This window comes from Panthera tigris, chromosome A1 (assembly GCF_018350195.1).
Source record: "Panthera tigris isolate Pti1 chromosome A1, P.tigris_Pti1_mat1.1, whole genome shotgun sequence".
Taxonomy (NCBI): domain Eukaryota; kingdom Metazoa; phylum Chordata; class Mammalia; order Carnivora; family Felidae; genus Panthera; species Panthera tigris.
The window spans coordinates 232,217,882-232,245,499 of record NC_056660.1 but is presented as its reverse complement, the minus strand read 5'-3'; the positions used below and the strand labels follow the sequence as shown (position 1 = coordinate 232,245,499).

At 52.7% G+C, this 27,618-nt stretch overlaps 1 protein-coding gene across 1 annotated transcript; it reads right to left on the bottom strand.

Moving 5' to 3' along the window:
• Positions 1-1,589: 1,589 nt before the first annotated feature.
• On the bottom strand, positions 1,590-16,717 carry CA1H5orf49 (chromosome A1 C5orf49 homolog). Its single transcript, XM_042997768.1, has 3 exons — positions 16,488-16,717; positions 3,505-3,621; positions 1,590-1,879 (listed from the first exon to the last, which is right to left on the bottom strand). The coding sequence occupies exons 1-3, from the start codon at positions 16,632-16,634 to the stop codon at positions 1,700-1,702; spliced, it is 444 nt and encodes a 147-aa protein (XP_042853702.1). The 5' UTR covers positions 16,635-16,717; the 3' UTR covers positions 1,590-1,699.
• Between the last annotated feature and the right edge of the window lie 10,901 nt (positions 16,718-27,618).

Below are 27,618 nucleotides of genomic sequence, written 5' to 3'. Positions count from 1 at the left end.
GCCTCCCGGTCAAGGCCCCATAAGCTCCGGGACTGCACATACTCCTGTGGGCGAACCACGCAGACGAGAGGGCTGCAGCTCACTTAGCCGGCCCAGCGACCTTGGTAGCAAGCAAGCGTCTCTGCTCAAAGCTCTCCCTAACCATCCGTTCTTGCAGAAAGCCCTCTCAATACATTTAATTTTCCCTTGATGCCTGATAAACGAGATCTTCTGAAACCTTCTCCAATTCAGGCCCTGCTTGTTGAAAGTGGAAGGTTCAGGGAGTAGGATCTGGCTTAAAGTAACCAGAAGTAATGTAGTTTGACACTGATTTATTGTGGTCACGTTCAGATGAAGGCATTTCTTAGAGATGCCTGGTGTTTCTTGGCTGCCAAAGCTGAAGAAAGAGTAGTTTGTAAAAGTTTCCCTACTCCAAAATTTATATATTTTCTATTATATTATTACATATGTGGCTTACTGTACCCAAAGGCATTCCAAATAAACTATTCCTCGTTGTTTGGGGGCGGGGTGTGTGGAACTAATAAAAAACACCTATGGCGAAAAAAAATACCATTTTTCAAATGAGTAAAGAAACCTGTAGGAGCCACTCAGCCTTGAAATTGTCAACAATTCGGTGTCAAATGCCCTTAGAGCATCAAAACAATAAAACCAGCCATGGGGGAATCAGTATAGAAATTAATTAGATCACCTGCTCATTAACCACTAAGCTGTGGGACACGTAATCACCAGAGGTGAGGGATGATTTCTTTCGAGAGACCCTTTCATTAAAACTATAGCCAGTGTCTTAATACTTGAATAAGCTTCAGATTATCTCCAAAATAAACGTTTCCAACTTGGGTGAGAAGCAGCCGTTCCCAAAATGAAAACGATTCAGAGCAACGGCACTGGCCTCTTTTGTGCCTCCGTGAGGACCCCGCTCCGGTGGCCCGGTGATCCCCACAGGCACCGGTCAAGGTCTGGAAATCCCAGTCTGAAGATGAGGAAATGTGGGCTCGCCTAGGGGAGACAACGGGCCCGTACCGTGCCGCTGGAAAATGCAGGAGCCCAATCTTACCCAAGCCTGTTGAACGTCAAAGCCCAGTCTCTCTCTTCCCGTGACCTTTGCTTCTGCAGTGAGGAGTGACGTCACCTTGCCAGCCTTGGGGCCACCCGTCCCAACTAGGGTTTTGCCCTCAATTGTGCAAACTCCTGTTATTTACGGCTCAGACCTCTGTGTGGGGGGACAATGTTGTATCTAGACTGCAATTGTCCCGAAAGGCGATTTCATTACACCTCCTCTTGGAGGAAGGAAAACTCAAGAAGCAGCGTGTGCGCCAATAGGCAACAGCGTTTCCATCCTGGTGAGAGAGGGTGTGCAGGCCCCGAGCGCCTCCCCGGGGAGGCAGTGGACAAAGTCACCCGACCGCGATCAAGTGGGAAGCTTTCCTTTTATTCACGTGCCCGCAGTGGCTCAGTCTCGAGCATCATTTCTGAGGATGCGATCCCACGACGTGGTGATCACGGGGTTGTCACCGCAGGCCACGTGAGGGAAAGCGGCCTCAGGGCCAGTTCCCCCCCTCCCCCCCCACCCCACCCCCCCCCCCCCCCCCGCCCAGGTGCAAGTGGCTTCAAGCGGGCTCCGTGGCCCCCGTGGTGGGGGAAACAAGGTCCAGGCGCTGCCCGTCTGTGCCACCTGCCGTCCAGGCCACGGCAGGGGCCGTCAGGCTGGAGAAACGTGGCCAAAGCCGGGGCTCTTGATGCCGGGGATGTCGTTCTTCCTGTAGAAGTCCGCCTTCACGAGGTTGGCGCGGCCGTGGTCCCGGTTCAGGGGCTCCACGGGCTGGTGGATGCGTCTCCCGTAGACAGAGGACGTCAGCACTGCCACGGGCCGCTGGCGCTCCTGGCGGGGTGACCAGAACACGGGGTCAGCTCCGCCCGCTTGTTCGCACGACCCACCTCGGGTCCTGGAGGCCGTGTCCACCCAGCCCGCTGCACCCCTGCGTCCGGCACACCCGGGTTCCGTGATGCCATGGGGACCTCCTGAACCACGTCACGCCTGCCCCTTGTGCTCAGAGCCCCTCGTCCCCAAGTCTTTCACGTCACCCAGAGGAAAGGCGAAGACGTGGCACGGGGTGCCACGTGCCCTCTGACCTCAGGCTCCATTCTCCCTCCCGCCCTCCCTCCTCCCGTCTGCCTGTCTCCCCTCCCGCCTTCTCTCTTTTCCCAAATCTTTCCACCCTCCACCTGTCATCTCCCCACTCCCTATCTCCCCAGCACCCCATCTCCCTGGTTCCGTCTTATCTTTCCGGCCCCCTCATATCTGTGACCCCTCATCTCCCTGGGCCCCCTCACCTCACAGCTCCCCAATCGCCTCGCACTTTCCCTGCCCCCTTAAAAGGCCTCATTTCTCTGCATACCTCCCATCGCCACCTGGAATTCAGTTCCTTATTTGTATGACTTCATTTTTCATTTCCTCATAGGAATGTGAGCTCTGAGAGGACAGGGACAGTTGTCTTCTCCCCTTAGGCTCAGTGCAGGGCCGGGGGCGGGGGGGGGGTGGTGGGTGCTCAAACTCGGGCCGGGTACAAGCGGGCCAGGCGTGTTCTTAAGACAGGAAAGCACGAGCCTCACTACCCACTTGGAGTGAATTCACATAAACAAAAACAGTAGAAAAAAACTTCATGTCTGTGACTTAAGTAGTAATACTTCAGAGTTCCTCACTTAATTCCACAGTGAAATAAAGTCTCCCTGGAAGTGACCTGGGGCATTCTTTAACAATAGCAGCCCCAGGCCAAAATCTGCTGATGGGGGGGGGGGGGGAGAGAGAGAGAGAGAGATCCCACTGGAGGCTTCTCCATTCTGCCTTCTGTGTATCATAGAAAAGCTGATGATATTTACTCAGCACCCGGCTCTTCATAAACACACTGTCCTCAGATCAGACTCGGCAGAGACGATGTCCGAGTGCGGAAAGGCCCCAAGAAGGTCTCACTGCTAAGGAGCCGCACAGCCTCCTCAGCCCCGGCACCTGCTGTGGTACAGACCTCCCTTCCCCAGGCAACGAGCTTTGCTCCTGCCTCTGCTCACACACTGGGGCGGCTGACCACAGGCCAAGCCTATGCTGTCAGAAAATCGTGCAAAGATAAAGCAGAAGCCGCCCCATCTGTGAAGGTTCGAGGCCGGTACCTAAACTAGGGTGTGGTTCCCTCCCTGGCAGGGCCGGGGTCCTCCGAAGAGCTGTGACAGCCAGGACTCAGCAGTTAAGCAAACACCTGCTCTATCTGTTGAAAACAACTTCTTAGTTTTGCCTCATTAAATTAAGTAAACTCAACAACAGAGTCATAAAGACTAATGCGCGGAAACACGACCAGACAGGGAGCCGGTATCGGCCTAGTGTCAGTGCCGGCCCCGGTGAGGGAGAGGAGGGCGCACGCAGGGGTGAAGGCAGCGCGCCCAGCTCGCTGCGGGATAGACGCACAGGCGCAGCGGCTCTGTTCGCGCTTTGTCGACAGCCTGTCTCAACATTACCTCCTCGTTCACGTGAAGCCCCAGGCTTTTTGCATGTTCTCTGTCATCTCGGTGCAACTTCTGATTGTAGCCTGGGCTCTTGTCAAAAACACAGTCATACAAGGAAATGATTCCTGTCTGGGGACAAAACGAGAAAGAAAGGCATGGGTCTACTGGAGGACTGGGCCACAGAAGCGCTCCGGGACACCGGCAGCCAGGCCTCTCCCCCGATGGACGGTGGAGACGTGCAGTTTCCCATCTGCACTGAGCACGTGCTCGGGAAGGTCACCCCAGAGCACCCTCCACGACCAGAGCAGGAGGCCGGGCCCCCCGCCAGCGAAGCAGGTCCTCCAGAGGCCCCGTGAGGCAGGGACATCTCCGTGGCTCTTTTCCTGCACCTCCTACGGATCCCTCCTTGACCTTGACCCAGGCGCACAGCCTTAAAGTAACAGTGACCCACTCAATATATGTGTTTTCTCCTCATCGCCACCTTTCTCATAGTTCTCAGATTTCCTACAATAAGCTTGCACTGCGTTAAAAACTTAACCATAGCCAAACACTGGACAATACAATTAAACAGAAATATCCCTAAGTTCCTACCCAACAGGTGGGCACCTAGTACAAATCTGTCTCCGGAGAGACGGAAATATTTTCTTTAATCAGATGTGGTAGCTCTTATGAATGTAACTCATGAATGCATGACTATACTTATTTTCTATATGATATATACATATGTATAGTATTTGCACACGTATCAGGCGTATGTATACAACGCGCGTGCACACACAGCTTTGATGCATTAGAAAAGGATCCCGTTTCATTCGTCCACCGTTCCATCCCAGGTTTCTCTTCGTACAAAAATCCGTCTGCCTCACTTGGGACCTGATAAAAGGGAAAGAGATCCACGTGTCAGCTCGTCTTTGATCTTGACCCGCACGTCAGGCCTGTCCTTTCTGCTCCCGCGCCGAGGGCCGGGTGCCTTGAACCCTCCAGCAGCAAACCCAGGCACGCCATGCCGCCGGCATTTGGGGGTACGGGGTAGCTCACCTGTGCTCGCTCGCTCGCTCTCCCCAGGAGCGACGCTAGGAGCAATCCTCCGAGTGCAGGACTCGGAAGCAGAAGGTCAACAGCGCCAGGGACACACAACATGTGCTTAGTCTGTTGGAAGGCACGGGCAGCCCGCTCTCGCCGGCTGGGACTCAGAGCAGCTAGTAGCAATGGAAGTGACCACATGCCATTTCCCACCCTGACACCTCCCTCACAGGTCCCGTCCCGTGCACACGCACCGCTCCTGCCCGGGAAGTGGAAAGCTCAGGCACGTGGCCACCGTCCTGGTGCAGTGAACCATCTAGTTCGGGAAACAAGGCGAGCTTTCGGGATTGTTGTCTTAGGTTCCTAAGAATTCCAATGGCGACATGCCCGAGGCACGTATTCAGCGGCTGCTGGAATCCTGGCTTATGAAGTGCAGACTCACTCTGAGCCACTCGGGGGCAGGACGCCTGGCTCGTGGAGTCTGAGCCCCGGTGGTCATTTAATGAGGTCACCATGCAGGAGCTTCTTGTTGGCATCGTCTGTCACCTGCGGGCCCCTGGGTCTGTCCACGCACTGGGTTGGCTGGCCTTGGCCTTCACTTGTCCTGAAGGCCGCCTATGGGATAGCTCATCTATCCAGGGTCCGAAAAACAAAAAGCCCGATTCAGCGGGGAGGTGCTACATTCTTCAGCATTTGCTGTTGCAAAACTTGGCTAGCTGTTTGGGAAGAACAATAAACTTGGCTCTTCAAATCGCATTATAGTCAAAAGTAAATTCTGGACGGGTTAGAAAAACAGGGGAAGAGAAAATCCATAAGGGACTTCCTACGCGTCAAAGCATTGGGGAAAATGTCACAAAGAAAATATCAATCACTTGGGTTATATAAAAATCAGACATTTGATAATCAAATAAAATTAAGACTTAAAAAAAAAAACAGTAGGAAGGATAGCGAAATCTCAATGTCTTTAACATGCAGTGTAGCATGTCCGCAGAAGGAGACGCTGATGGCATCGGCTGGGAGCTGGCTTCTAGCCTGGAGTTGGTGAGCAAGCTTTGCAGCATTTTTAGGGAAGCCGCCAGGCCAGAGGGCTCTGCAGTGACACAGGAGAGGCTCAGGTACACCGCACGCTCTGCCAGGATGGCGGGACGTAAATCCCCCAAAGGGGCATTCTGGCCTTTGCAAGGGGAGGCACCTCCATGCAGACCCTTCCTTTTGGGGTTCGGAGCTACTGGCCAGGTCCGGCTGAGGCCAGAAGGCCGGCCTGGGCGGTGACTGAATACCCCATCACCCCCACAGCACCCCTTTCCACACAGGAACTGGAGCTGGGATCGTGGCCATGATGTGGCTGTCACATTGCCGCCCGAATCCCGCCTGGCCTGGCGGACCCCGTGCATTGGGTGTGTTTCAGGGACGGCAGCTCCGGTCTGTAACAGAAACACCTGCTGCCCGGACTGAGCACCTGGGCGGCAGCGGCACCCTCAGATCTCTGGGCCACGGTCTGCACCCACGATCTCTGGGCCATCAGTTCCCACCCGGCTCCATGTGGGTGACCGGCAGCCCCCAGGCCTGAGGGACAGCCCTGCCGGCAGGGGCCAGGGGGATCAGGGGCTCCTCCGGGACCTACTGGCTCGCGCTGTCCTCCTGTGCAGGTGGTTCCCATGCAGGCCTGACCCCCCCGAACGGAGTCAGCCCCCTGGAGGTCCTGGACGTGTCCTGGGAGCCGGACTCCGAGGACAGAAGAATGAACACCGGAACTGAGTGAGAAAGCAATCAGTGCTTCCTGAATGAGGGAGGCAAGGTTGCCTCACTTTGTTCCCTGCGCTGGGGAAGCCCCCTGTGGTGAGCTGTCCACATTCTCAGCTCCCCGGAAATACTCCACACAAGCAGCGCTCGGAGAAGCCAGGTGCCTCAGTTCCCCTGAGTTGCTCACCAGAATCCAGTCTTGCCGTATGTTAGAGCAGTCTGTATGAGGGCTCCCTGCACCCATGGGGTGTGATCGGAGTCTCTCTTTCTCTCCTTTGCAGCGATTTTGCCTACTTACTACTTTCTAGAGTAAAAATGAATCGTCCTATCACCGAAAAATAAGGGGGAGAAATCGACCGGCAGGCAGGCAGCCTCACTGAGCAACGTGACTGTCCGTCGTCAACTTCTAATCAAACTGAAAATCTGTCTTTTGCTAAATTTTAATTATTCATCTTTCTCCTTTCCTTTTGTCTTTCATTCCTTTACGGTTGGAAGCAAAATGACATGAATAAAAGCCAGTCTGGATTTAGATGCTATCACAAAACAGAGCTTCTGGGTTTACTATTATTTTGCTATTAAAATCTCTCCAGAGATTTCCTCTCTCAAGCAAGACGTTGAGCAAACGAGCCCATTTGCTGCCTCTCTGGTAATCTCCCTTTGCCCCTTTGCATTTTGAGGGCTGTTAAAACGTAGTATGATCTCATTCTGGTTGTGCTGTCTGATGGCTTGCCTTTGGTCCCCTCCCCCCCCCCCCCCCCCCCCGGGCCCTTGCTCCTAACACTGCAAAATAACTTGCCTGTAGCCCTGGGCTGTGTGTACATATGGAGCGGAAGCCTTCACTCTTCGACCTGCAAAGCACGTCACTCTAACTATTGTGTCAGGCACCCAGCGAGGCTCCAGGACAGGAAGAGGGAGTCCCTACCTTGGAGGAGACCACAGGCTGAGAATGGAAATAAACTCATTAATTAAACAACAGCAGGTGATACACAGGGAGCCACAGAGGGGCGCCCAAAGTACAGGGGCACCGGCCAGGAAGGATCGGCTCCCTCCTGGGATCACGCGGGATGGGGACGTTGCCGAACCCATCGTAGGGGGCGCTGCACCACTGTGGCCGGAGTCCCAGGGCAGCCACCTCCCTGGGTGTTGTGGGTTGAATTGCACCCCCCCCCCCAATTCCTATGTTGAAGTCCTGACCCCCAGGATCTCAGAAGGTGATTTAGAAATCAGGACGCCGAAAACGTAATTAGTTAAGACGCAGTCATACCTAATCCAACAGCACTGGTGTCCTTATAAAAGAAGTTCAGAAACAGACACTGATACACAGGGAGAGAGAAGATGACACAAGGAGACACAGGGAGGAGATGGCCATCTACAGACGAAGGAGAGTGTCCTGGAACAGACTCTCCCTCATGACCTTAGAAGGGACCAACCTTGCCGCCACGCTGATTTGGACTCCTGGCCTCCGGAACCGGGAGACAATAAATTTCTGTGGCTTAAGCCCCTGGTCTGTGGCACTTTGTTACGGCAGCTCCAACACCCATACTGGGTAGTCATGTTTTGAACAATGGAAGGTAAGAATGGAGATAAAACAAAGGGCCCTGCAGCGGGGCCGGAGACCCAATCCCAGAGCGCTGTGCTCCGGGTAAACTGAGTCGCTAAACCACTCAACCCAGACAACCGGCTTGGTAGACATCACCAATGTTCCATTCTGCTCTGCTCCTGACTCTGCAGAGGATTAATCTCTGCTCCTTTGGGCGAGTTAAGCCATGTGACCAGATCTAAGCAATGAACTATGAGCAGGGGGGTCACATGGGACTTCTCAGGCAGAAGCCTTTGGGGACTCCGGAAGCTTCCACAGCAGTTGCTGAGTGACTATCCTGGGCAGAGCCATCCCTCTGATCCCCGTTGGACATTTAACATGAGAAGTGAGTCTTACTTAGGACATTGAGACTTTGGAGGCTGTTGTTCACTGCAGCAGACCTCGTTTCTCATGACTACCACAAGCAGTCCTGGCCTACAGTCTACAAGGGCACATCCTCCCGGTTGTGGGCTTCTGCTGCTCCCCGTGCCTCCTACCAGACATTACGCGCGCTCTGCCACAAATAACTGGGGGAAGATTCCCAGCAAACGGGGACCCGAATCATTTCTTTTCTCCTCCCTTTCAGACCATTCAAATATAAACGGACTCTCCATTGTTGGTCCAAGCCAGGTAAACTCTGCAAGAAAGAAAGAACTAAGAGAAAGGAAATCAATACATTTCCATATGGCACTCAGGCAGGGGTAATATTATGTGCTCACCAAACACATGGCCTCTTCCAGAATAAACAGAAGACTGCAGTGGCCAGTCTCCATCCCACTTACTAGTTCTGGCAAAGAATTGTGGGTGAAGCCAATGGGCATCACCTTCTAGGCTTGGTCCGTAAGAGCTCTCGTGTGTGCCCTCCATGCTGTCTCTCCATGCTCTTTGGCCAGCAAATTCAAAGGATCCAGTAAAGGACCGCAAGATCCCAAAGATCCCCAGGCCCTGGCAAGAGTGGAACCACTAAAAAGGAGGAATCTGGTTCCCCAGTTACTGTATTAAGCAAGCTGGGGGGGGGGGGGTGCCTGGGTGGCTCAGTCAGTTGGGCGTCTGACTTCGGCTCAGGCCATTATCTTGAAGTTCGAGCCCACGGCGGGCTCTGTGCTGATAACTCAGAGCCTGGAGCCTGCTTCAGATCCTGTGTCTCCCTTTCTCTCTGTCCCTCCCACTTGTGCTCGGTCTCTCTTTCTCAAAAAAATACATTGAAAAAATATTTATAAAAAAAAAAAAGAAAGCTGGGCTGGGGCATCTGGGTGGTTCAGCAGGTTAAGCGTCCGACTTCGGCTCAGGTCAAGGTCTCATGGCTCATGAGTTCGAGCCCCGTGTCGGGGCTCTGTGCTGACAGCTCAGAGCCTGGAGCCTGCTTCAGATTCTGTCTCCCTCTCTCTCTGTCCCACTTGCACTCTGTCTTTCTCTCTCTCTCAAAAATAAATAAACATTTTAAAAAATTAAAAAAAAAAAAGAAGAAGAAGAATTAGAAGTCCAGGCAGGAGAAACACACACATTGGGCTACATGTGAAAAAGAAACACACTTTTCGTTATGTGTTATATGCATAAGGCCAGTGGTGGGCTTAGGTTAACCAGCCACTCTCTGGACAAAAAAGACCCGATATGTGGCATTTGCCAATTTCTGCAGTATAAGCATTCTCACCGTGGCCGATTTCAGGCTTCCAACTGAATGCAGAGTTCAGACGAAATGCTACAAATTGGCTCTTTGCTGTGAGCATGAGCAGACTGCGATATAGGACACACGGGTGGTTAAGGCTCTTGGGGTTCAAGGTCCATTTGTTCCCAGAGCACAGCCCAGCCCACCTTGACTAAAACAGTAGTCAAGCTATGATCGGGCTTGTTCGTTTCCTCTCTTCGGGGGCACGGTACTGTTACCTCTCATCTTGAGGCTTCCAGTCACCGTTTGCCTACCCAGAGCTGTGCGACCTCCTCGTAAAAACAGAAATTCCCGAGGCGATCCAAAGGGTTTCCTTTGATTCATAAGGGCCTCATTTTACTTGTGATAAGTCCAGTGCTTGTCCTTGGGAGTCCAGCGGTATGTGAAGCTTAATGAGGACATCTTCATTAATTTTAACATCATTCAAAAGTCTATTCTCAGAAGGAGTGTAGCTTGTCGAGGACAGGACGTGCTAGTTCTTTTAAGAGGACAATACTCAGCTATTCTCTGGTTCCTCTGTGGCAAAGGTTCTGTTTCCTCTCCTGGTGCATTAGGATCACGAGTTTGGGGAATTTTCAGAACTTTTCCAATAATCTGAACATTTTAACAATTTAATAAGAATCCTATATCATAAGCAGTCTTGATAAGGCATTATCTTCACTGCTTTTTAATTTTATATTTATTTTTTGAGCGAGAGAGTGAATGGGGGAGGGGCAGACAGCGAGGGAGACAGAGAGAGGGAGAGAATCTTAAGCAGGCTCCACGCTCAGCGTGGAGCCCGACTCGGCGCTGGATCCCAAGACCCCGCGATCACGACCTGTGCCGAAATCAAGAGTCGGACGCCCAACCCACGGGGCCACCCAGGCGCCCCCTTCACGACTTCACTACAGTGGATCTGTTGCTGGCGGGGGTTGCGCCCCAAACCTACCCTTGAGCTGAAATGAACCAGCGCCTCCCTCTGGGTGTGTTTCATCCTGGAAGTGTGCTCCAGGTCGGGGTTCTGCATCAGTCTGTCCGCTCACTTTGTCTCCAAGGGGAGACTCGGACCCAGCTGTTCTCTCTTCCACTGACACCAGCCCCCCACCGCCCCCCTCTGCCCCCCATCCCTGGCCCCCAGCTGTCCACATCACAGGAGGAAGGGTGAGCCAGGGGGGCTGCCGCTCGAGTCGAAGCTGTTCCTCTTGGCCAAATATATTGGAGATAATGCTGCTCCTTTTCTTGTGTCATTGTGCTCCTTAAATGGGGACAGTTCTGGAAAAACTGTCTGAGATGTATTATGACATGCAAAGAGCAAGCTGCAAATATACATGTGCAGTTGTGTGATCTGTGTGTGAACATGTTCTTGTAAACAAAGTTAGACACCTATCCGTGCATTCGTATGCACACGGCGGAAAGCCACGCCCCACGTGGTCACATGGGTGGTAGGAACACTGACTCCACCCTCTGGGTGTTTCCGTCCTGCTTCCCTGGGGTGACCTGCCTGCCCCTTGCTACTCTCTACCTACCCTGGAGGAAGAGATTCAGCCCCACCCCCTACCAAGGGGCAGGTCACTGGACAGGGAAGACACAGCCAGCCCGGATTTGGGAGAAGCAAGGGCATCTACTCCCAATTTTGATCCCTGAGGAGCAGCTCAAGGCCAAGGATACCCAAAAAGGCAGATAATCCCAAACGGGACCTCTATTTAGGCTCAGGGACTGATCTTGTGACTTGGTTTTAAATTTTTTTTTTTAATGTTTTATTTATTTTTGAGACAGAGAGAGACAGAGCATGAACAGGGGAGGGGCAGAGAGAGGGAGACACAGAATCTGAAACAGGCTCCAGGTTCTGAGCGGTCAGCACAGAGCCCGATGCGGGGCTCGAACTCACGGACCACGAGATCATGACCTGAGCCGAAGTCGGACGCTTAACCGACTGAGCCACCCAGGCGCCCCGTGACTTGGTTTTAAAAGCCACCCAGGTGGCTCAGTCGGCTAAGTGTCTGACTCTTGATATCAACTCAGGTCATGATCTCATGGTGGTGAGATCGAGCTCCTGGATGGGCTCCGTGCTGGGCTTGGCTCTCTCTCTGCCCCTTTCCCCTGCTCGTTCGCTCAAAACTAAACATTTTTTAAAAATCCGCATCCCATTTATTCCTCTTCTTTCGTTCATGCAGCACGTACTTACCAAGCACCAACTATGAGACGGGCACTGTTCAGGCCGCTGAGGACAGAGAGCGATTGCCGTCCTTATGGAGCTCATAGTGTAGTGGGAAGAAAAAGCAGCAAGATAATTAAGTAAACCTTCAGGGGCACCTGGGTGGCTCAGTTGGTTAGGCGTCTGACTTTGGCTCGGGTCACGATCTCGCAGGTTCCTGAGTTCAAGCTCCGCATCGGGCTCCCTGCTGCCAGCCTTTCAGTGCAGAGCCTGCTTGGGATCCTCTGTCCTCCTCTTTCTGCCCCTCCCCGGCTTGTGGTCTCCCCTCGGCTGCATCCAGTGAAGGGCAGGTGGGCGATCAGGAGGGTAAAGAAAGAGCCCCTAGCCTCTGTGTCTCCATCACACACGGACGAGGAAAGTCAGCTAATCTCCCTAAAGCTAAGGTGGGGCTTTCTGAGCAAAGCTTCACTCAAGACAGGCTGTCCACACTGCAGCTCACCACGAGGGAAAGCATATTCTAAAACCCCCTAAGAATTATTTTTAATGTAGCTCTTAGATTTTGCGAAACTTCATCAAATCTTCCATAAAAGGGCATTGTCCTTTGACTTAGCTTTTCCATTTCAGTAGCAGAAATGTCGCACGAGGCAGAAGAAGGAAAAAAGTAATTCAAAAACCTCATTGAACTGAATCTGCCTTGCTGCCTCCTGAACAGTATTTTATAGGAAAAGCCCACACTGCTAGAGGCCCCTCGGGAGCCGTGCAGGAGTTGATCACATTTTAGCTGGCAGCTTTAGATGACAAATTTGTCTCAAGATCCAAGGCATTACTGGGGCTTTAAATAAGCATGCCGCATTGAGGGCCTTAACTTTGGGGTCTCCCAGGGGGAGACCCCATAGATTAGAAACCACCAGAATGACTCTCAGTTACCTGCCTCACCTGCGTATGCCTCTGACAGCAATCAGGGGTGCAGGATGTAAGACGCTGGCTGGGAACCAAACCTCAGTGACAAGAAACTAATAATCACTAACAAAAGCGAATAATAGCTCTGCTTACATTGGGCTTACTGTGTGCCACTTCACCTCTATTAATTAAATTAATCGTCATTACTGGCCCCGTGAAGCCGGTACTGTTTCATAGATGGGCGAAGTGACCCAAGGAGATCGTGCCTTGTGCAATCTGCACAGCTAGGAACGCAGAGCCAATATTTTTACCCAAGACTTGTTGGCCTGTGCTAACTAATTAATTACTAGATGTGTCAAACGGTAATCGACTGAAGAGCTAATTCTGCCCTTTGTCTTCTCAGCTTCGAGTAGGACCCAGATTTACAATTCACTTAGGGGCAGCTGAGTCCTTTAGCAAATTTGTGATGCCAAATCATCGTCTTCAGTCCAAATGATCTCATGGTAGAGAATCAGCCTCTGGAGTTCTGCAGCTGATTAAATACTAGTTCATACAATCCCCAGGGGGACATTATTACCATTGGTGGTTATCTTGCAAATATACTTCGAAATGCCTTTTGTTGATACTTTTAAGGGCTATTTTATTTAGGTGTTAATATTTCTGCTGCATCATTTTCTTCTGCGTGACACGAAAGGCCTGAGGATTTGAAATTGCCTGTGACTCCAGCTATCAAGACTGTACTAATTTTTTTTTTTCCTAAATTCCACTTTGCATTAATTTGTTCTAAGGCCCTTTCCTACCTTCCAGGTACAGTAATATATTGGAGCAGGGGTTTTCTGTCAAGATACAGATAGTCACTGCTTTAGCCTTTCAGGTCACATGGTTTCCAACTCTGCGCGTGGCCAGAGATAATACTAAGCGAATGGGCATGGGATCTTGTTGTAATAAAACTTCATGAAAATGGACTCTGGGCCACATTTGGCCCAGGGGCCGCTGTGTGTTGAACCCTGAATTAAAGCAGCATACTTCTTACCTACCCCTGATCTCTCTCCAAATACAGAGCCCTGGGCACCTTGTATATCATCAGGCATCTCTCTGCATCTTGGCCCCAGAGAGGCAGAGTCACGTATCAGATTGGTGAACCTGCCGTGTTCAACTCTGCTCCTTTTCCGTTGGCAATGGCTGGCCCACAGTGGGCGGGGGTTCAGCTCTGCTTTTTCTGGGGCCCACAGCTGCAGTGGCTGGGTAGGATTCAGAGCTTCTGCGTCCACAACCCATTTTTGCCCAGAGACCTTAGCAGGAACCTGCAACCTGGGTTTTAGTCTCTGATAAATATGTATCCGGAACCCCATCCACTTTAGTCTTTTATCTTATTTCTGAATAGCCTCAAAGTGGTACTTAACAGGCCTCCTCAGAGGTACACACCAAATGGTGTATTGTGAATTTTTTCATTTTGTCAGGAAGCCAGACAAGATTTATGTTCTCTCAATAAAACAGCACGGACCATCTTAAAAACATCAAGATTCCTGGCTTTTTGGCTGTTCCTCTCATGCTGTGCGGTAACGCTCTGCCTGAATCATAAATTGGCGATGATACAGGTTTTGCATACTTAAATTGTAAAATTCATTTAATAAATGAGATTATTTACAGATAAAAGTTCTTTCAAGACATATCACTCATGGGAGGAAAACACAGGAGGTCCGTGGTGGCAGTGAGGTTGGGCACCGTTGCCCTAAATCCACCCAGCATTAATTCCCAGTGGACGTTCAAGCCAAGAGTGCACCGAACAGGGATGCGCAGAGTGGCCACGGATGTCCCTTTCTTCCTTCTGTCCTTCTGTCCTTCCATATTGCTCAGAGCCGAGCGGAGAGGAGCTAACTGATACAAGAGAGCCTCCTGGCCAAGGTCGTGTGTTAGTTTGCTCAGTCTGCCAAAACAGAGCACCCAGACTGGGGGGGGGGGGGGGGTTAAACAGGAGAAATGTACTATCTCACAGTTCTGGTGGCAGAAAGTCTGAGATCAAGGTATGGGCAGGGCTCCCTCCTCCCGAGGGCTGTGCGGGAAGAAGCTATTCGCAGCTCCTCTCCTTGCCTTGTAGAAGGCCGTCTTCTCCCTGCCTTTTCCCTTCATCTTCGATCTATGCATGTCATGTCCCCTTTCCATAAGGGCGCCGGTCATACTGGATGAGGCACCCCCCCCCCACCAATGACCTCACTTGAATCTGATTACCTCTGTAAAGACCCCGTCTCCAAATAAGGTCACATTCTGAGGCGCTTGGGATTAGGACTCTAACGTAAGAATTTTAGGGGGACACACAATTCAACCTGTAACAGTTGTCTAAACTAGAAGCTTCTGCTTTTGTTTGTAAGGGTAAGCTCCATGACATTCTGTTCTCTGACATTTCACGGTGACAAGTCCCTGAATGCGTGCAGACCTGATCCGGATGGGGGTTCACGTGGGCTCTATGGGTGACGGGTGGGGAGAAGAGAAGGAAGGTCATTCCGTGCGGACACCTTACACATCAGGAGGGAAAGACCTCCTTCTTCCTAGGCACTTGGCTAACCTATACCCTCTCTGAGCCACTCACTGTCCCTGCAGGCTGAGCGACCCCAGAGATCCTTTTAATAATGATGTCCCTGCAGCCTGAACTGCAAGAAACATCGGAGACATTTAGGAAAAACAGCCTGACGAAAGCAGTCGTCGACTCCTGACAAGCTCTGAATTTGCTTCTTTTCCTCTGGCTTCTCCCCCTGCTTTGGCTGCATGGTGGCCCGTCACAGACCAGCAGGCTTTTCTCATGAGTCGCGTGTGCCTGCTGGAGCCAGGCCAGAATCTGGTGCGGCCTCCCTGTCCTGCTCTCCCTGCAGGATGGTCAGAACCGCCTGTGGTTATCTTCGGTTTGCAAGAGGGCCCTCCAAGCGCGGCGTCGGTACCCTGGACTTTCTGGGCGCAGTCGCTGCAGTGAGCGCTTTCAGGCAGAGCCCAGAGGGAGTCCGGACCCCACCAGCTGCGCAGCCCAGGTCTCCTGAGACCCTCCTCCAGATCCTGAGCAGAGGCGTCGATCAGCCTGCCGCTCAGGGTCGCAGTACTAGAAGCCCAGCCGTTCCCAATCCCTTACCCAAAGAGCACCGGGACCCTAACCCATCCCCAAATAGCTCAGAAAACGCGGTTGAGCATTCTGGCACCCCACCCTCATCCCAGCTGAGCATGCCTCCCACAACACACACAGCAGGCTCAGCCCGTGCCCATCTCTAGGTGAAGGGTGGGAGGGGGTGTCACCTTACTCTTGTGGTCATGGTAGCTGCTCTCTTTGGGGTCTAGGCACCTGGGAGGAAGGCCCTCTCCCACCCTCCTTCCCCCTGTAACCCTGACGCCCCCTTAACCCGTCTCCTCTCTCCTCGCCCAGGTGTCCTCACAGACTGTAGAGCCCTGCCCCGGCCCCCACCCCTCCCCCCCCTTGCAACCCCGACCCCAGAGTCCCACCCCAGAGTTGCACCCCAGACTCTGGGTCTTCCTCCCCCAAAGGGGAGCTCCGACCTCTTGCAGCCCCGCCCCCATCCCGCCTCTCCTCCAGCCCCCTCCCCTGCTCCGCAGCCTTGCCCGCATTCCCTCTACCCACCCCGCACCTCCATTCCGCTCTCAGGCTAAGACACCCGCCTCCACCCTCCCTCTCCTGCATCCCCTCCCCCCCATTCGCTCCTCCCTCTCAGTGAAGCCCCGCCCCATCCCCCTCCCTCCCCTCCCTGGCAACGAAGCCCCGCCCCCATGCCCTCTCCCCACGGCTCCTCCCGGGCGGTGAAGACCCGCCCCACCCCTCCTCTCCCCATCCCGGCCAGTGAAGCCCCGCCCGCCCCCTTCCCGCCTCGCCTCCTGCCGTCTCCCAGTCTCCACAGCCCCTCCGACTCGCCGCCCCGCGCCCAGACGCGCAGCCCCTCCCTGGGGCGGCTCACCTTGCCCAGGCGGTAGTAGTAGCTGTGCTCCTTGGGGTCCAGGCGCCGCGGCGGGACGTAGCTGAAGGCGGAGAGCGCCGAGAGGGGCAGCGGCCGGGGCTTGATCCGCAGCGTGGCGGCGGTAATCTCCTCGTCGTCGTCCTCCATGCCACCCCCGTCCAGCGCCCCCGCGGTCGGTCCCGCCCGCCGAGGGCCCCGCGGGCAGCTGGGAGCCCGCGTTCGGCGTCGCCGGGAAACCGCGTCCCTTCGGGGCGGGCCCCTCCCCCTCCCCCTCCCCCTCCCCGCTCCTCCCCGCTTCCGACCCCACCCCTCCTCCTCCCCCACTCCGCTCTTCCCCGGCCCACTTCCCCGCCCCGCTTCTCCGCCCTCCAGGCACCCCCAGCCAAGCCCCGGGTGTTTCCTCGCAGGTGCGTCCCTGGAGTCCGAGCTGCAGACGGGGTTCCCGGGTGGGAGACGCCTCTGGGATCAGCGCCTTCCAACCCGCTGACCCCTCCCCGCGCAGCGTCAGACCCCTCACCCAGACCACTCATTTGTGGGGCCGTTTGGCCGCGCACCTGCTACGTGCGGGCGTTGGAGGTGCAGCCTTGAACCGAGCCGCGGGCGTCCACCGGGAGCTCGCAGTCCGCTGATAGAAGGGAAAAGACCAGTGACTTGAAGAGGAACTAGAGCAGCGCCGCCCAACAGCCACATAGTGGGAGCCGCGCACGTAATTTAAAACTTCCCGGTCCCCTCTGAAAAGGTACAAAGACACAGGTGAAATTCATTGTAACAATATATTCCTTTTACTCCGTGTGTCCAGCACATTGTCACTTTAACACGTGGCCCCAGCCACAGTTCGAGGGCTGCGTGGCCGCACGTGGCTAGTACGTAGGGTGTTGCCAGGGAAGGCGTGAGGCTCCCAGGAATTAAATCCGCGTCTCTGGTTGGAGCGCGAGCGCCCCTCTGCTGACAGGGTCAAGTTGTCTCTAGATCTGCAGGCTGGTTCTGGAGGCCCTTGGCTGAAAGTTCAGGGCGCAGAAACTCGTGATTTCGTAAAAGTTGGGAGGGGAAAGGCAGCATGATGACAAAAGCCGGGGAAGTACTTTAAGCAGGGTGCCTGGCAAAGGCCAGCCTCCGTGAGGAGGTGATGACGGAGCGGACTGTAAGAAAGGAGGAGCCAGACTTGTGGAAGTCTTCCAGAAAGTGCCTTCCAAGCAGAGGGAAGGGCAGCTGTGGGGCCCCTGAGGCAGACCAATCTTGATGTGCTCCAAAGGCAGCAAGAAAAGAGGGTGATGGCGTCTCAGAAGGGGATGTGGGAAATAAGCCCATCGACCAGTCAAAGGACGGCTGTGGGGACTGGGAGCACAGCCGAGGGAGGCCACGCCGCAAGTTCTTGCCAGAGGGTGTCTGATGGACAGGCCGGCAGCCCGCGGCTACAGCAGACAATATATCTCCTAACTCGCCAGCCCCTCCCCTGGCTTCTCATTGGCTGAGCACTGCAGAGGTCACAGCCTTACCGGAAGTCGCCTATGCCCCCGCAAGGCAAAAAGTAGTCTGATTAGAGCAAATGTACATTTCCGGAGGTGACGCAGAGACTTCCAGTCCCTCCTCCCTGTTCTTTGGCGCAAGCTCATTGCAAAGCCTGTGAAAATAAGCCCGCAAAGCAGAGAGGGGAAGAACCAGGAAGAGAAGTCTTAGGGTTTGGGACTCCGTGGGGAGGTGGGGTGGGGTTTCGTGCATATTTCTAATACGTTGTAAATGGCACAGCTTTTATTTGGTATTTCTGAAAATGAAGCATCTCCCTTACTTCTCACAGAGGACACTGGAGGAAGTGAAGGAGGACAGGCAGGCAGGGACCAGATGCAGATCTCTCAGGACGCCCTCTACCTTCTGATCCCCCCTCTTAATAGGAATCTCTTGTCTGCAATTCCTTATGCAGGCTGGTGGCTAGAGACCTCTCAGTCTAAGGCACAAGGTGGCATCTCTCTGTGAGGTCTACTCGCGTCCCCTGGAGGTCCTCGTGTGCAGGACTTAACGCACCATTCTGTCTCATGGCCCCCAACATGAGGTCTGAGAACCCTGTGTGCCTTCTTTGCCCAGATACCCATTTCTTTGCTTCACTGGCAGGACAGATGATTTGGGCTGAGTCAGACAAAGGTCAGACATCAGTCTACTTTGTCCCCAAGCTCCAGGGGACATCTCCTGAGAGGTTGACATGTCCTTGGAGCTTGGAGAGAGAGCACTACCATCTCTCCTGTGTATGAAGGGAGAGTGTCTCTCGTCCTTCCCCCCATGGGGCAGAGTCCTCATAAAAGGACCACAAAGAAAAAAAAAAAGCTCTTATAATCCATTACCTCTCTCAGTCTCTCCAACCTCTTTTAAAGATGTGACAGAGGTGGCCAGTTGGTCACGAGACTTTGCACACCTCGCATAGGTGATCCAGCAACACAGTGTGGAACGTGGGAGTAGCTGACACCAATTAGCTTGAGAAGGCAGCTCACGCCGACCCCGAGATAATTTCATCCCCAAATCTTTTCGCAAAGCTCTAGGGATGTGAATCTGTTGCGAGTTTTTTCTTCTTTGATGACTCAAGTACGTCCTGAACAGATGGTTGGCACACAGTAGGTCCCCAACGGATCTTTGGTGACGAGATAAAGTAATGATACAGTTGCCATAGCTTGGTTCGCTCTAAAGGTAGATGTAGGACACGGGCTTGAATGTTCTAGCTTTATCTGGGAGGTATTCCAGGGGGCATGAATGAAGGAGCAGGAGTGGGAGGAGCAGGAAAGTCAGTAGAAGAATGAATTGTCAAGGGCCGCGGAGCTCTGCCCTGTCCAGAACTTTCTGAGGAGTGTGGAGCAGGCTGTCAGAAGTGCCTGCCAGATCAGTGAACGGTGAACTTGAAGGCAGCGCCTGTTATCCTTATCCCACGGTCCATCTGGGTTGAGGCCTGCCCTTGGATCTTTTACTCCTGACCTTGAATGAGCCCTGCCTGGTGCTGCACAGGCTCCCTGCGGGCATCTCCTGAGGGTCCGAGGAGACCTGGAGTTGACAGCAGAAGGCTTAGCGGCATCTATTGAGGTGCGACGCTGTTTCAGGAGGTGAGTCCTAGCCCGAGGAGCGGCCACCACCCTGAGGCTGCAGGTCAGGGGCCCAGAGGCAGAGGAAAGAAGAGGTAAGACAGACTTTGCCAGTTTCATTTACCTCGAGGTTTTAGTTCCTTTAAAAACTTTTTTTCCCCACCCACGAGCCTATTAACGTATTCCAGGTACGAGTGGAATACAAAGTCGGAGAGTTGAATGTGTCCCTCATGTCTGTAACTTGTACTTGCAAAGTTCTGTGCAGAACGGAAAGGGAAAGGAATGAACAGCCACCCTGGAAGGAAGTGAATTAATAGTTGAAGCGTGCACGCCGCCTACAGGTTAACTATGGGGTGGTGGTGGCGGCGGGGGTTGGGGGGGGGGGTATCTGCTCAGCTGGGTGTTGCAGGTGACAGCCTCCTCCTGGATACTCCCCACCCCCAAGTCCCACTCCAGCCGTGGGATTTATGCGGTACCAGGGCTGACTTTGGGTGCTCTGGCCCAGGCTGAGTGCAGGTGCCCTTGTGACTGTCTGCGCAGCCTGCTGTGCTGAGCCCCCAGGACCTCTGCCGCCTGCAGGGGACGAGGGCAGGTGCACTGGGGGCGGCCTGGGCTGCAGGAACACAGGCGTTCTAGGGCGTGCGGGAAGCACCCAGTCCAGACGTAGCCGGAACCCTGTGCCCTTCCTCCTGACGTCTAGACAGAGGGGATCCAGAGGAGGCCAGGTGGAAAGAACTCTTTCTGTCAACGTGAGGCAGGGAAGGAGAGAGCAAAGAAGGGGCTGTCACCTTCGCGTGTTACATGATGTTCACATCCAGCACTGGCTTGAGCACATCTCGCGTGGAATGTTATGTTTATCTGTGAGCCCTCCTAAAACCATTGACCTTTCAGGCCAGAAAGCAGCCCCTAGTTCTCTACGCCGATGAGGGACCCCAGATGTGGCAGGTTCACTGCGGTTCAGGTGACAAGTGGGTGGTCCTGCGGAAAGGTGTAGGACACACGTGGGGAGGAAGCGGCCTGAGGGAACGGTTTTCTCCCAGGGGCTTTCAGACCCGTCAGAGGCGTGGCCACAGCCTAGTAAGCACAGAGCCTGATGCTGTATGCAGAGGTTTTAAAACAAGGTTAACAAATAATAATAAAAATAAACTCAAATAAGGTTAATATCTCCATTTCAAACTTAAAAGCCTTTACAATTATTTTGTTTTTGAATGTCAGTGTAACTCAAGTGGCTCAACATAACTGGGCTTTAATTCACAGGCTTTAAGACATCTTAAAAATGACTTGGCTTGATGGCTGAGAGTGAAAGGGACGGGTGTAAACACACCCACGTCTGTAGCCAGCTGAGGAGGAGAACTGTGCACCCAGCCACTCTAACGGGCGTCGTGAGGGACGCCTGGGTGTCCCAGTTGCTTGAGCGTCTGACTCTTTTTGGCTCAGGTCACGATCTCACGATTCACGAGATCGAGCCCCGCATTGGGCTCTGTGCTTACGGAGCGGTACCTGCTTGGGATTCTGTCCCCATCTCTCTGCCTCTTCCCCGCTCGTGCTCACTGCCTTGCTCTCTCTCTGTCCCTCCCCTTTCCATGCTCGCTCTTTCTCTCCCAAAATAAATAAATAAACATTTAAGAAATAAAAAGTAAATACAGAGCATTATGAACTCAAAGGGTTATGAGATGATGCTCCTGCAAGCCCGAGTACCCTGCCCGCACTGGGTTCCGAACCCCTGTCCGTGGGGTCTGGCAGTGGCAATAGCGATGTGACTCCGGCCGTCCCTGCTGTCCTCCACACTCATCACCAGATCACAGTGTGCGTGGCTGGTAGTGTGTGGTGGGACTGGACGAGACTTCACCTTCCTGGATGCCCCTTCCCTGGTGAAAAGCCATGACTGCTGTCAGTGCGTTTGGAGAGCATGTCTGTCGCGAGGTTGTTCCTGGGTGCCTGGCTCATTGCATTGATGGGGGTCCCTGTGGTTGGTCGCTTTGAACATCAGACCCGTGAATCAATACTTTCAGATGTAAATTTAATTTTGGTTTGTTCACCTTGCCGATTTTGGAATAAAAATGAACACGGATTTATACGAGGCCCAAAGTGGACATTTTCTGATACCGACCGCTCTCGCAAGGAGCGGGACCCTGCGGGAACCAGGTTGCACAGAGAGGGCTGACCCTGGGCCTGGGACCGGAAATGGTCCGAGCCTAGGGCATCCTGTTCTTTGGAAGTTTCAAAAACGAACGTGTCAAGTCAAAAAGACAAAGGTGCCACGGTGAAGGGTTTCCCGCTGGTCTAAAATGGGGCAATTTAAGCATCAAAAGGATGACCGGGATGGACTGAGGCAGGTCAATGTACAGATTTCATGACTTCCTAAATTTCCTAAGACAAAAAATTCTCACCAGACCAACTTTTTATTCTATAAATTGATGCAAGGAAAGTAACATTTTTTCTTTTGTATGTTTTTTTTTCTGTATAAACCTTATGTGAGGGTACACAAATAGTTGATGAGAGAAATCTCTTCTTTGTAGATAAATACAAGCTAATAAGGGGAGAAGGGATGATAGAATTAGGAAATCATCCCCTCCCTCCCTCCCCCCCCAAACACCTAGTGGAATAACGGATCTAGGCAGCAATCACCAAGAGACGCTAAAACCGTCCGCTGTTGGCAGACGGATGGATCCGGCTGGTAATACAGGAAGCCGCTGGTCAATTTACTAGGTATCTCTAAGAGGGGACAGCAGGGCATCATATGATACAAAGCAAATGTACCGCCTCTGAAGCAGGCATCCTGAAAAAACTTAAGCAAACTTAAGAATCTAAGCAAAGGGGCGCCTGGGTGGCTCCGTCGGTGAAGCGTCCGACTTTGGCTCAGGTCATGATCTCGCGGTTTGTGGGTTCGAGCCCCGCGTCGGGCTCTGTGCTGACAGCTCGGAGTCTGAAGCCTGCTTCAGATTCTGTGTCGCTCCATCTCTCGGCTCCGCCCCTGCTCATGCTCTGTGTCTCTCTGTCTCTCAATAATAAATAAATGTTAATTTAAAAAAATTAAAAAAAAAAAGAATCTAAGCAAACCTCTGCCTCTAACATTTAATTTAACAGAAAATACAGCAATTGGAGGAATAAGTTAGCTAACACCAAATCGATAGTGTGGGGCATTTCACAGGGCAAGTGATCTAATTTCTCCAGTAAATTAATGCCATGATAACTAGGTGAGGGGAGGGGGCAGTTACAGCTAGGGGACTTAAGGCTTAGTAATAGAACATCTAAAAGTAATATGTGACCTTTGTCTGGAGCCTGACTCAAACAAGCCAACAGTTAAGAAATAATTTTTGAGACAGCTTAGGAAAGCTAGAATATAGACCGGGTATTAAATGATTGTAGAGAATAATTACTAGTTTGTTAGTTGTAATGATGGTAGATTAGTTAGATAAAAAAAAAGTGTTCATGGGTTGTGGATGTATACTTAGGTTTTTAGGAATAAACTATATGATAGCCTGGATTTCTCTACAAGCTTTTCAATAAAAAAAGGAAAAGAAAGGGAATGAATAGATGAAACATGATTGGAAAATTTTGGTAATTTTTCATGCTGAATAAGAAGACTCACATGCATTCATTACATTGTTCTTTCTATGTTTTCTGTTTGTGTGTTCAAAGTTTTCCATCATAAAAGTAAAAAAATGGTAGTTATTGGGACGCCTGGGTGGCTCAGTCGGTTAAGCGTCTGACTCTTGATGTCGGCTCGGGTCATGGTCTCACGTTTCATGGGGTCAAGCCCCATGTCAGGCTCTTTGCTAACAGCGTGGAACCTGCTTGCCATTCTCTCTCTCTCTCTCTCTCTCTCTCTCTCTCTCTCTCTCTCTCCCTCTCCCCCTCTCTCTCTGCCCCTCCCCTGCTCATGTGCGGGCGCACTCTCTCTCTCTCTCTCTCTCTCTCTCAAATAAATGAACATTAAAAAAAAATAGGGTTATTAAGAGAAATTGTTTCTTGCAAATATCAGAGTATGAACTAGATGCCAGGGGATGGGGACAGAAAAGCTTGTTTTCATCTCAAATGGGATTACACATATATTAAGGGAAAATGCCCTAAAAATTTTTTTTAATGTTTATTTTTGAGAGAGAGAGTGAGAACGAGCAGGGGAGGGGCGGGGGGTGACAGAGAATCTCAAGCAGGCTCTATGCTGACAGCAGAGATGTGGGACTCGAACCCACGAACTGTGAGATCATGACCTGAGCCAAAGTTGGACACCCAACCGACTGAGCCACCCAGGTGCCCCCAGGGTGAAATGTCTTATTATGGAGTCCCACAGCCAAAGAACACCAACTCGAAGTTAGGCTTACCGACTGTTGAGGCAGGGGAGACAGGTCCCCAGGGGAACCGAAGGGAGGGGTGGCCTGGTGGTCAGAGGATTTGGGGAAGGGTGGGCTGGGGTAAGACTGAATGAAGCTGCGTTGGGGACACTCATGTAGACCAGGTTTGGCTGTAAAAGGGTTGACGTTGGGCCTGACCCGAGAAGCCGACCCAGGATCCTCAAAGGGAAGATAAATGTGGGAGGTGGTGCCCAAACCCGCCTCTGCTGGGGTTCTGTACCAGGTTGGAAATGGAGGCTGCGTCTTTGTGTCGAAATCACCCGTGGGATTCTGATGTGGCTCAGGATCCTGCAGGCAATAAAGGAACGTTCCGCTCTTGTCGACACGGTTCCAAACAGCAGGTTTTACAGAGTGAGGATTCGCGGCCCAGGGTCCTTGATGCTCATTAACCAAAGCGGCTGCCACAGGTTCACGGTGGCGCGCAGTCACGTCCCTCCTCCAGAGCGTTCCTGACGTGCACCCTGGACATGCACCCTCGCCGCTAGTCGCAACAAGGAAGGTGAATTAGGAATGCAACATTAACACATGGCTGGTAACAACGGCCCCCGAGTCTTTCTGAGCATTTACTGCTTTCCAGGTACTGGCCAGACACTTGACAAGGTGTTTCTCATTCCACCATCCTGCACGGAGACTCCTAAGGGTCCGGGCATGTCTCCAGTTTGGGGAAATCTCGGCTTCTGGAGGCTAACTCACCTAGCTGGCCACCACTGAGCCCAGATCCCCTCACTGCACTTGAACACGAAGTCTTCCGGTGGGTGCAGCGTTTTTAGAGGGAACCGAGGGCTTCCTTGCTCTCTCAGAACTCTATCAAAAATACACCGAGTGCTGTTCCTTCCTCTTTTTCCTTCCACCTAACAGACGTTTACCAAGCCTCCACACACACCCGGCCGTGGGAGGGTGGGCAGACAGGGTCCTGGGTCTCCAAGGAGCTGCTACTCCAGCCGGCATCTTCTTGCCAGCGTCCTGTCGACCCTCCACGTTGGGTAGGTCAGGAGACCTGCATTCCTTCTTTAGAGGAAGGTAAGGAGGGCCACCTGTCACCTCACGCCCCCGCAGCTCCTGCCTCCCCGCCCCACGTACACGCCAGCACAGGATCCATTCTCCAGAAATCTCCTTTCTGAACTGCGCAACCCAATGAATATCGCAAGCTTTGCTGCCCCCTAGAGGTGGGTCTGAAGAATATCACCTTGGTGCTGGTGGGGTGGGGGGGAAGCTTGCAAGTGGACCAGTTTTTTACCCGTTTTTGTTTCTTTTTTAAAAATTTCCTTTGCTCTTACTTTCGAAAAGCTACAGCAAGATATTGAAAGATGTCACCAGGGCGCCTGGGTGGCTTGGTCGGGTAAGTGTCCGAATCTTGCATGATCTCAGGTTTCGTGAGTTTGAGTCCTGAGTTGGGCTCTGCGTGGACAGAGTGGAGCCTGCTGGGGATTCTGTCTCTCCTTCTCTCTGCCTCTCTCACTCTCTGTCTCTCTCTCAAGATAAACTTAAAACAACAACAACAGGGCGCCTGGGTGGCTCAGTCGGTTACGCGTCCGATTTCAGCTCAGGCCATGATCTCACAGTTCGTGAGTTCGAGCCCCGCGTCGGGCTCTGTGCTGACAGCTCAGAGCCTGGAGCCTGCTTCAGATTCTGTGTCTCCCTCTCTCTCTGCTCTTCCCCCTCTCATGCTCTGTCTCTCTCTCAAAAATAAATAAACGTGAAAAAAAATTAAAAAACAACAACAACAACAAAAGAGATACCATCAATGTATTGTCGCAAGAGCTATGAGACTGGATAAGTCATTCCAACAATACCATCACTTTTGCTTCTGTGGGTAAACATCACAACTCAGAGGACTGAGGGTTCTGATGATAAGGACTTAGTTTTTAATCTTACAGGATTCGTCAAATTCACTCCACTTGGCGAAACCAGAAATCTTGTATCTATTAGCCTAGATGATCTTCATGACAAACATGTACATTTCAGCATTAAAATTTGCTTTAATTTTTTAAATTATTTTTTAAAAATATTTTAAGTTTATTTTTATTTGAGAGAGAGAGCAAGCAGAGGAGGGACAGAGAGAGAGAGAAGGAATCCCAAGCAGGCTCTGCGCTGCCAGCAAAGAGTCCGATGTGGGGCTCGAGCTCATGAACCATGAGATCATGACCTGAGCTGAAGTCAAGAGTCCAAAGTTTAACTGACTGAGGCACCCAGGGGCCCCGGAATTAAAATTTGCTTTAAAACCAAGTGTCAGTCAGTCCGGCCTCCTCTGGTGAGACTGCTGGGTGCTTTGTGGCCCTGCCGTGCCTGGAATGTTCTCCGCTGCACAGACCCACCTCCCTGTCGCCTAGCCTTCAGCTCACAGAACCTCTCACTCCCCAGGCAGGCCTGGGCTGTTCTCCATTCTGAGTCTGCACATCAGGGGGCCAGCGGGCTCCCCACTGTAATCATCTGGTCACTAATTTGCCTCACTCAATCCCCCCACCCCTCAGGCCTGGGCCCTGTTCTGCTTCCCTAGGCAGCCGCCTTCAGGGTGCCCCGCACCGGGGGAGCACTTTAATAAATGTCTGGTGAACCCACAAAGGGCAGGGAGAGACAAATGAGACTAGGAGGGAACTGTAGGCACAGGGGAAGGGGGATCGGATTCTGGTTGGAGGAAGGATGGTCACGATGGGGGAGGAGTTAGACCCACAGCAGAGGTGGAGGAAACAAATTCTAGGCGGTACTTTTTCTCCATAGCGTTTAGAGCAGACCGTCCCCACGTGTTTGTGTGGCTGTTCGTGACCCTCTTCTCCCACCACATCTCAGGCTGTTTCACGCCCAAGGATGAGTCACGGGGAGAGGCGAGCAGGGCAGTGGGACTGGCCTGGAGGCCGGGGAGGGAGCCGCAAGGTCGAGTGGGCACAGGACCGAGCAGCCTCCAGGCACCTGTCCCTGCCCCGGCTTTGCCGCTGTGGTTTTCCTTCTCTGCAGTCAGAGGCACGCACTCCACCGGCTGCAGACTGTGGGCTGACTCTGCTCTGGGTACTTTCCCAAGTGGCTTATGTATTTTAACTAATTCTCATTTCGACCTGTTGTGGGTTGAATCCTGAAGCCGATCCCAATGCCTGTGAATATAACCTTATTTGGAGACAGGGTCTTCCCGGAGTCAGTCAACTTAAGACAAGATGAGGTCGTTAGGGTGGGCCCCAATCCCATATGGCTTGAGTCCTTGGAAAAAGGGGAATTTGGGCACAGAAATGCATACACAGGGAGACGAGCATGTATAGACAGACACACACACCCACACACGCGCGCGCGCGCGCAAGGACGACAGCCACGTGAACACGGAGACAGACTGGACTGAACTTGCCGCACACCAGGGAAGCCCAGGCCTCCAGAAGCTGGAAGAAGCAAGGACAGACCCTCCCCTGGGGCCCGCCCAAGGGGCGCAGCCCTGCGGACTCAGTGATTGCGGACTCCAGGGCCCCAGAGCCACGAGAAAATAAACTTGTGTTGTGTGGCACTTAGTTGTGGCCGCCCTAGGAAACTTTTCGGAAGCCCTTCGTTACTGATGAGGATTCGGGTGGAAGGGAGGCCCAAGGTCATCAGGCAGCAAGAGGAAAAGCTGGAACTCAGACCCGGGCTGGGTTCTTTGCGGCTGTGCTCTTACTGCTTCTCAAGACCAGACTCGAATCTTCGCCTGTCACTTGTGATGCCTGACAGGGGTGGGACGGCCCTCAAGCCAGCTGAGCTGGC

What these genes read in the sequence shown, in the direction of transcription:
- CA1H5orf49 (XM_042997768.1), bottom strand. Translation starts at nt 16,634, where the DNA reads ATGGAGGACGACGACGAGGAGATTACCGCCGCCACGCTGCGGATCAAG. An exon ending in ACTACTACCGCCTGGGCAAG is followed by an intron (nt 3,622 to 16,487) that starts GTGAGCCGCCCC and finishes TTTTGTCCCCAG; the next exon opens with ACAGGAATCATTTCCTTGTA. An exon ending in GGCTTCACGTGAACGAGGAG is followed by an intron (nt 1,880 to 3,504) that starts GTAATGTTGAGA and finishes TCACCCCGCCAG; the next exon opens with GAGCGCCAGCGGCCCGTGGC.